The sequence below is a fragment of the Podarcis pityusensis genome (genome assembly GCF_964106645.2).
Source record: "Podarcis pityusensis genome assembly, chromosome: 5".
NCBI classification, from domain to species: domain Eukaryota; kingdom Metazoa; phylum Chordata; class Lepidosauria; order Squamata; family Lacertidae; genus Podarcis; species Podarcis pityusensis.
The window spans coordinates 69,089,725-69,099,806 of NC_138032.1; the positions used below are offsets into that span (position 1 = coordinate 69,089,725).

General features: G+C 44.8%; 1 protein-coding gene across 1 annotated transcript in view; it reads left to right on the forward strand.

The window, feature by feature from the left end:
- The window catches only part of MICU1 (mitochondrial calcium uptake 1), a 129,325-nt gene extending 119,869 nt beyond the window's left edge, over window positions 1-9,456 (forward strand). Inside the window, exons 11-12 of the mRNA XM_081004734.1 lie at window positions 1,852-1,941; window positions 8,230-9,456. Of these exons, the coding sequence (XP_080860860.1) occupies window positions 1,852-1,941; window positions 8,230-8,390 (251 nt within the window). The 3' untranslated portion in view covers window positions 8,391-9,456. The remainder of the gene's footprint in view (window positions 1-1,851; window positions 1,942-8,229) is intronic.
- The last annotated feature ends 626 nt before the right edge of the window (window positions 9,457-10,082 follow it).

Here is a 10,082-nt window from a genome sequence, read left to right on the forward strand (position 1 = left end):
CATGGCCTCCTTGTAGAAGTCAACAGGGATGAGGATGGGAGCAAAAATTGTGCCTACTGCAGGTCTCCCTGCTTTTTCTGCCTTACCAGTCCCAATCTGCATCAGCCATCACTGCCCAGGAATTTAAATATGCCTGGCTCAGTCTCCCTTCTCCATTCCTTCCCCTGGGCAACAAGGGTGAAGAGATGTGGCAGCAGGGTTGGGGCCAACAGCTGCAGGCTCCTCACTTGATATTAATCATATGAGAGAATAATGCCTGAATAGGGCTATATAGATAACAGCAGTGTGGATAACAAGTAGCTGCCGGAGTGGTTGAAGATGCAAGTTTCATCCTAGATCTGCTATCTTACTTTTGAGAGCCAGTGTGGTGTAGTGGTTGAGAGCGGTAGTCTCCTAATCTGGGGAACCGGGTTCGCGTCTCCGCTCCTCCACATGCAGCTGCTGGGTGACCTTGGGCCAGTCATACTTCTTTGAAGTCTCAGTCCCACTCACCTCACAGAGTGTTTATTGTGGGGGAGGAAGGGAAAGGAGAATGTCAGCCGCTTTGAGACTCCTTAAAGGGAGTGAAAGGCGGGATATCAAATCCAAACTCTTCTTCTTCTTCTTCTTCTTCTTCTTTTTGGATGCCTGTTTTTAATCAATGAAATGTGAAATCTTTAATGAATCTCGATATTTGTCATAAAATGCATTCCATTTATTGCACAGTAATTATTGCGGGCAAATTTGTTTGTCAACATGTCTTTGGGCATCTTGGCTCTCCAGTTATCACTAATGCTTCACATAGCAAACATTATGAAACCTGTTTGTTGCGTGCTGTCATTTCCTTGGGGATCACTTCTGTTTTCCCTGAGTGGGGTCCAGTAAGAACTGAGTGGGCTTCACTTCTCATTTCTTGTTTTCTTTAGCATCCCATGGATATTTTGGGGCAGAATTCTCTCCACTAGAATTTCAAAAAGGAAGCCAGGCAATCCAACTTCAGATGGGTTTGTGTGTGTGTGTGTGCACAATAAATACTAGAGTACGACTAAGTTCAACTCAAGCCGTTGAAATGAATGTAATTTCAGTAGGTCTACTCTGAGTAGAAGTAACATTGGACAAAACCCTTGGAGAGGAGTATCTTCACTGATCATTAATTAGGATTTTTCATTTTCTCCCTCTCCTTGACCCATAGTTTCATCTAGCTTGTCTTGATTATGGTATATTGCTTAATCTATGGTCACTACATATTTAAAAAGTTGTTAGGGGCAGGCTCTGGGATGTGTATGTGTTAACACAGGGTGCAGCCCACCAAGATTTCCTCTTGTGCAGCCCCCATTCTGACAAATGGGAGCTGTTCAGGGACCATTCCCACCCATTGAGTTAGGCTACCTGACAGGGCAAAGACTCCTGGCGAGCTTTGTGCTTCTGGGAGTGAGCCGTCAATGCTCTGCTGAACATGTTGGCGGTCGGGGAGTGGATTGCCTGCATATTTCTGAGATTTCAAAGCTCTATGCATTGCCTTTGCTGGACCCTCCTAGCGCTCTCCTGATTTCTCCACTGCCGTGTCCAATGGATTGTAATGAAATGCCCATCAGCAGGACAGGCAGGCTGCATCTGCTGTGATTAACTTCAGCACTGCAGTTAGATGAGAAATTACATGCTGGTTTCAGCACGTTTTCCAACTACCAATTGTATTGGGTATGAAGAGGACTCGTCCCTTCAGGGCAAAGTCAGGATTGGGGGACAGAAAATCCTGACCGCTGTCATTAGCAGTAAGACAACTAGAGACATCAGTAGGGTCAGGTGGCGTTCCTCCCATCGCCTCTGCCTTATTGCTATCTGATTTTCATTTTGTTCTCATTAATCTTTCAGACACTATGCAGCAGGTAGCCAAGACTGTGGCGAAAGTGGAGCTGTCAGACCACGTGTGCGATGTGGTGTTTGCCCTCTTCGACTGTGACGGTGAGTCCTTTTATATTTTAAACGCAGACCTTCCCCTTCTCTTTCTATCTATCACATTGGGGGCTAGCGGTTAGTCCTCTTGGTCTAGAACTGAGGAGACCCAGGTTCAGCCATAAAGCTGACAGGCAGGTGGCTTAAGGGCAGTTGCGGTCTTTCGGCCTCTTCTGAAATGTCACAATGAGATCAGGAAGAGAAAATGGGTGTGGCAAGAGAGAGCCATGAATGCTGCCTTGAGCTCCTTGGGGGAGAAAGATGGGATAGAATTATAATAAATAGTAATATTTTGGTAGTTTTTGTTTTCAAATGTAAAACCATAGGGTGGCAGTCATGGATGCTTTGGTTGAAATTCCTGGATTGCAGGGTGTTGGCCTCTTGGAGTCCCTTCCAACTCTATGATTTGCTCATAGTTGACCCATAAAAATTAACAGGCAAAACTAAGTTTTATTCTTTATTCACTTAATATTTCTTTATCATATTTATATCCTACCTTACCTCCAAGGAGCTCAAGGCAGCATCCACTCCCCCCCCCCCTTTTGTCCTCACAGCACCCCTGTGAGGCAGGTTAGGCTGAGTTGCTGTGTCTGGTCCAAGGTCACCCAGTAAACTTCATGGCTGAGTGGTGCCCCGGGTCCTACCTGGTGTTTCTCTCCTACAGCATGTGTGTTCTTAAGCAATGGACGCTCACTCACAAAGGAGCCATAGAGGCTTCTTCCTTAGGGCGAATGGGACTCTGCCCCACCAACCGTATCCTGCCCTCAGCCAACCCCCACCTGCCTGCTTCCTTACTTCCTTACAATTAGTCCAGAGGGTGACGCTGGCTGTCAGGTTTCTCAATCTTCATGTTGCCCTTTGTCAGGGGTGCTTTCCTTCCAAGGAATGCACACAGCAGGGAGCTAACTCTCTATTGTCCAAAATAACACAGTCGTTTCTACAGCACTGGAGACCCAGTCTAGCATCTAGGCAGCTCTTCCTAGTGCACTCTCTATGGAGCAGCTGCAGTAGCTGGGGACCACTCCCCCTCCACCAGTTTATGTACCTTCCCCCAACAGGCTGCGCACACGTAGCCGGAAGCTGCACCTGCATGGAAGCTTGCCTCTGTTCTTCCCACTTTAGGAAGACAGTGGTGTATGGGAGAACGGGGAAGCACCTGGCCTTCACTTCCGTGGCCTGCCTCTTCCTCTCTCCAGCTCTGAAGCTTCCCCTGCTTCCGACTCTTACCGCCTGGCTGGTACAGTTCCCCACAAATCACTGGCACCCTCTCCCTTCCCCCGGTGCACACTCATCAGTGTCCTGCCAGTCCCTGACACCCTTGTAGAATTCAGCAGGGAGAAGAATGGGAGCAAAACTAGAAGGAGCTGGCTGCTATTGGTCTCCCTGCCTTCTCCATCAGTCCCTGTATGCATTAGTCATTACTAAAAAGGAGGCTTATGGACCTTCCAAGGAGATATCCAGGAGGTTCTGGGCAATTTCCTATAGCTTATTAGAAGTCAGGACATATGTTTGCGTAGGTCCATCAGTGTCCATTAGGCATAATACTGTAGTTGACAATGTCAAAAGGTAGTATACTATGGACCGGGACAAATGAGGTGGCTGCAGCCATCCTGCTAGAGAGTTTGCCCAGGGATCACTCGTCTAACCAGGTTACCTTTAACCTGATCCAGCAATGACAGTTTTTACATTTTTCTTTGGCTTCTGAATCCAGAGCTATTTCTTACTTCTGCCACGTTTGTGAGCCGGAGAAGGTATGCTGAGGGCAAGGGGATGGAAGATCCTTTTGAGAGGATCATCCTTTGAAAGAGAGATGTAGCCTTAGCTTCCCAGTGACAGAAGCTGAAATCTTCAAGAAAGGTCTGGGATTCCCAGGCCAAATAGAATAAACGGATTATGTTGAAACTACCTTGAGAGGAGGACTGAGTGAGCAGTTAAGGTTTTAAGAGATGCTGCAGAAGGTGATTTGAAAGTTGATCCTAAAGGGCTGAGCTTCTTTGAATGGTCTCCGAATTGCTCCTTTCCATCACGCCTTCCTTGACTTATGTGCAGAGTGAGCAAGGGGACCGTTTGCTGCTAAGAAATAATTTGGAAGAGACAGAAACTCTCTTAGGTGAGACTCCAGGTGATAAGCAAAAGGCACCAGGATTAGAGCTGGCACAAATTGTCTCTTCTTTCCTTGTCAAGAGATCTGGGGGAAGCAAACATGCCTGCAAAAGTGATAGGAAATTGGAGTGGGATTTCAAAGGCAGTGGAGCAGTCAAAGGCAATGCATAATGTGTCTTGTCTTGTTGGTGACATTCCCTTCTCAGAATGAGAAATATTGACTCTTCCCCATTACAATCTTCAGCAAGTAAACGTTAAATTCTCAGCCCTTGGAGATGATTGAAATTAACACATGCTGCCCGTTGTATCCCTCCTGCTAAAGCTTCTGCACTTGCCATTTCCCATCTTCCATTTTAATAATTTGTCACCATTGTTGTGTTGGCACTTTTCATTTGAAAGCTCTCCTGCAGACTCCTGTTTTCAACTTGTTTGTTCTTACATGTCCAAGAGGCAGTGCTGCATAGCATGCATTTACATAGGTGCTGTAGGAAGAAGAAAATTACAATTTCATAAAGAGCCCCCGGTTTCATTGTGTGTGTGCTGCCTTTAATCCCAACTCCCAGTAATGTGAGTTTTAAAGGTTTTATCTCAGTTCTGAAAAGGACTGCTTGCACTGAACTAAAGAATTATTTTTGTTTAGAAAGTTCAGCTTGATGGAGTTCTATAGAGGCAGGGATTTTCAGAAAGGAATAGCAAAAGGGATGCCTGTTTTGTATGTTAAGAATTATCATTCCCTCCCAAAATACCCTTGTATATTAGCCTTGCCCTTTTCTGAAGCAGGCAGCGTTCCCATTGTGGTTGAGGACTAGGGAAATGCTGCCTAGATCTAAGCAGGCAATCAACTTACAAACAAGGCATTAACAATCTATGGAACTCTGTCCAAGACAAGAATTCTAGCCTTGTTCAAACAGATCAAGTGTAATGTAATATACATGCAAGATGATGCTTCCTCGTATTACTGTGCCTGGTTTAATCACCTCCAACACCTTTCCTTGGCTTAGCATCCTTTTCTGTATTTCTGCCTGTAATGTTTGGAAGGCTAAAGAACTCAAAGATCATCTTCTCTCACTCTTCTTTCATCTTTCTCTCCTCTTCCCCAAGCATTGGAAATAACTCCCCTTAACTTAATTTTAGACTGCCTTCCCAGTCACATTTTGGTCTTAAGGTGAAAGAACATTATTTCCAGCCATTCCAGTGTTCAAATAAAAGCCTAGAAAGAACTTAAAGGTTAAGGGACCCCTGACCATTAGGTCCAGTCATGGATGACTCTGGGGTTGCGGCACTCATCTCGCTTTATTGGCCGAGGGAGCCGGTGTATAGCTTCCAGGTCATCTGGCCAGCATGACTAAGCCGCTTCTGGAGAACCAGAGCAGCGCACAGAAACGCCGTTTATCTTCCCGCCAGAGCGGTACCTATTTATCTACTTGCACTTTGTGCTTTCAAACTGCTAGGTTGGCAGGAGCAGGGACCGAGCAACGGAAGCTCACCCTGTCGCGGGGATTCAAACCGCCAACCTCCTGATCTGCAAGCCCTAGGCTCTGTGGTTTAGACCACAGCGCCACCCGCTTACACAAAAGGAATCTCAGATATAAAAACTTGCCTGACACTGGCTGTGTAGAAACCCAACTGGGCCATAATACCATAGGAAAGGTTTTTCTGCTCCCATGCTGCACCTGAAATAAGATATACTTTTTCCTTTGTACTGTGAGTACACAGGTCTTGGGGAAACTGTCAGAGCATGGCCCAATGGTCTCGATAGCAGGTCTGCCAAACCAAGGTGTGTGGGATTTGGTTTACTGATTCATTCTGCTGAAATTATCATTGCTACTTTATTATTATTTATTAAATTTGTATACCACCCTTCATCCGAAGATCACAGGGCAGCTCTCAACATAAAAATACAAAATGGGAATACGCAATACATAATAAAAACAATAACAAACCTTCCACAAACACATTTAAAAGGACATAGGCATCAGACTGGCAATGGAAAGCTGCTTACCTTTCCCTGAGGATATACATTGATCTGCACTACTAACAGAGTTTATATCTGGCTAAGATAGCAGAGCAGCACTAAGTTACAGGCTCAGTGAACCAGCAATGTCCGTAAAAACAAATAACTGGACTTGTCCAAAAAGGGTGCAGAAACCGTTAACTTCTGGTGGGCAGTAAATGCTACAATAGATGTGCCAATGTGTGGCTCAGCATGCTGTCTTTTGAAAAGCCATAAACTGAATCATACTCATAGAAGAGTAGAAGTTATTTTCAAACTTGTTATTGGGCACACAGAGGGAGGAGAACAGAGCTAGCACAAACTCATTCCCATTTCCCCCCACTTCATGTGACAACTCATTTTCATAATACCTGAAAAAGGCTTATGTTGTGAGTGTTTGGGGGTAATCCCTTGCTCTGTGGAGAGTTAAGATGGAGACATAGGTGAGTTAAGTTACTGGCAAGTTCAGCCTAGTCAGAAATGGCATCTTCACTTCTGAATGGAGTTAGAAAATGAGGAAGAGGGGAGTAAATTGGGCATGGCTTCTGATGCAGTAATTACCTGCTTAATTACCTGCGGTGGGGACAGTGAGCTATATAAGCTTTCAAAAACTTCACTCCACCTTAACTGCTGTGTGGAATAACATCTTTTCCATGTCTGCAGGGAATTGCCTTGATTAAAGTGCCTGTGAAATCTGAGTTCTTTGTAGTTTTTAAAGGGTTGGAGTCTCCTTGAATCACCTTGTGACACCTGTATCTCATACGTCTACATGGTCTCTGGGCTACGGCTTGAGATAAGAGAATTGGAATTTTCTTCTGTCGTTCTTCAAAATAGACATTCCTTCCTTTTTCTCTCTCTTTCGCCTGTGGTTTACAAGAACGACACATTTGCACAACAGCCGAAAAGTGTCATCTTCATAAGAGAATAAAGACACAAGCTAATAGGAAAATCCATCTTTTTAGCCCAGAAGGTCAAGGCAACAAGGTGAAGACAGGACAGGCAGCTTCCCTGGGTCAAAATGAAATTTCTGCTAGTGTTCAAGGCTTTCAGTGCACATTTAACCTCCATTGTAATCCAAGAAGGCTTGAACGGGCTACACCCACCCTGTGGCTTGTTCAAACATCACAAATAAGATGTGCAATTAAATTCATGTTAAAGTGTGATAAATGGCTGGTGCTAATGAGTGTCAGCGGGCTCCTTCAGACAACCTCTTTATTGAGCATTCATCCTGATTTCCTTAAACAAAGCACACACAGAGAATATCATGTCCATTCTCTGTCAAGCACTTGTTCTGCCTTTCTTATCTTTTCCTATCCTCATCTCGTTTGTACAATGCTTAGGGAAGCTGCTTACACCCTGGGCCTAAAACCTGAAAACATACACAATTTATATGCATCAGCAGAAATCTGAAATGCCTTGGAGGAGCATGCTTAACCTTTCGAAACAATCACACTGAGACTTTTAGCATGGAAAATAGGAAAGCTAAGTTAATTACAGGATATACAAGTAAAAGAGTTCCTAGTTCTGTTTAACTAAGTTGGAGGTGCAAAGTAACCGTGCTTGGTCATTTATCTCAGCAGAGAGACACAAGGTGTCTCCTTTCTCATGGTGGGATGAAGAAGAAGGAGAGGAGCAGGAAATGAGGTCAGCAAACCTATGAGGCATCAACATCAGAAGGAAGTTCAGCACAGGTTAGGTCAAAGAGAGTCTAGGAAGCTTGGAGGTTCCCCTCTCTCTGTCTACCTTTTCTCCATGCAAACCCCATCAGCCATAAAGCAGGCTGAGTTGCATCACAGTTGAATCCAACAAGAGTATTCATTCTGATTCAGTTGCAGGGAGACCATATGACCATTTGTCCTCATTTGTTTGCTCTGTGTTTATACTTCTCCTGCTAATCATGCATTTGCCTCTCGCTTTCCTAACTGCTAAATAAATAAATAAATAAATTCATGTTGTTGTTGTTCTTAAAGTGGACTTATTGCACTAAGGTGAGAGAGCGCTTTAATCCACTTCAGTTCTGCAAACCTAAATTTTCCAGTATGTGTGCTTGAATCCCTCTCACAGTCTGGAGCCAACCAATGTAGGTGAGCCGTAAAGTAATTCTACTCTCAGAGCTCTTTGGCTGATGCCTTCTGAGGTTTTTGGAGCATATTTTAAAATTGTCTTAACTGATTTCCCCCACCCCACCCCTCTTCTAACAGGGAACGGAGAGCTAAGCAACAAGGAGTTTGTTGCCATTATGAAGCAGAGACTTATGAGGGGCTTGGAGAAGCCCAAAGACATGGGGTTTACACGTCTCATGAGGGCCATGTGGAAATGTGCTCAGGAGACGGCGTGGGATTTCGCCATGCCCAAGCAGTAGCCACGGACCAGGAGAAGTGGTCCAGACGCAACACAGAGGTGAGGATCACGAATGCTGCTGTGCTGCCTCTGCCGGATAAGTGGCGTCATCACATTCGGTGTTCTGTGGACAAAGGCCTCCTCCCATGGAATGACAGCATTCCTTCCGTTGCTGCACTGAAAAACAAACTCTGGCAAAGACTGTTAACAACGGCAACATTTCCTTTAAAAATACCTAAGCAGAAATGCGAGCGCACTCTGCCTTCAGCGTTTATCTCGGCCCCTTTGCCCCCTCCCCACCCTCTCCCGCCATGCATCCGCACAGTTTCCATATTTTCCTTTTCGTTTTAATCTCTCAGGAAGGAAACTAAGCAGACCACCGGAAAAATTAGCTTTGGATATTGCAGCTTCTTTCTCTCTTTCCCGAACAAACTCCTGCATTCCAGCAAAACAGCTTAGCAAGGATGCTTCAAAGCAGCAGCAACAATACTGCTTGCATCAGCAGCGGCTAGAATTTTAAGTACTGCTGGGGCAAGAAATGCCCATCAGATTGACTCGACACTTCATCTTGTCCTGATCCTGAAGCTGTTTTGAAATTGTGGGGCTTTTTATTAAAGAGTACGTGGAGGAAGGGGACTATAACCTGACATATATGATAAATGTCAAAGCTGGTACTATTCTTTTCGGTGCCCATGAGTTTCAAGGCAAAATATGTCCAGGGAAGGGTGGAGAGGGGGAGGGATTGCTACGGTAGGCCTGTTTCTGCGTCCATATTTGCCTTTTGTCAGCATCCTCTACAGGAGAAGAGTATGGAAGCCCAAGAGTAGGACAGCCCTTGTTTAATTTTCTGTTAAATGCTCAAAGGCTTGGCTAAGCATTTATGGCTTTTCTGCGCAATCCTTTCGTCCAGACTTGTATATGCACTCCAATGTATATGCCCCACTTTATAATCTTCCCCCCCCCTTTAAATGAGAGTGTTTGCTCATCGTGAATTGTTCCCCCCCCCCAATAGTTTTAAAGCTGCTTTTTTACAGAGTTCTCGAGCGCTTGTAAAATATTACTTTAATTATAATGGTTCCCAACAAACAGCCAGGCTTTCCTATGTCATCTTTCTCTTTCCGGGAAGCTTTGTGAATTTAACCAGGTTTGACTTTCCATCAGCAGCCAATCTATAAAATACAGTTGCCTTGCTGCCAGATGCAAATGAGAGGAGGGCTATTTCAGGCAGCTGGCGGCTTTCTGGGCTCATCAGCCAACAGCCCTATTTTCATGAGCAAGATGGAAGATGATGAGCTTTCCTATGTGAGGAACCCTGGAATACTAAAAGCCTTGCCTCCTGTTTCCGCATTTAGCCTTTGTATCGCCACTCATCAAAAATTTGCAAAACTGAAGATCCAGCCAGAATTGCTAGTGGAATGGGCTTATAAGCTCAGAAGCCGTTTCTGCGTTGGTTTGTTTGTTTCTTCCTTTATAGGCACAACTTGTCTCCTTAATTTAAAGCAACAGTTCATACTATCAATTTAACATTGAATACTAGTCGGTCATCTCAAGGCTTTCATTCGTCTTTGTGATCTACGCCTTCCTGCCCACTGTATTAACTTGTCTGTCACTCTTCCACTTATTTGAAAGGCTGGCAAGGCTCAAAGGCCTGCTCCATGATTGCCTATTTAGCTGTGTGAAAAAATGTGTTTCAGCCTGTATAAACTCACACGTT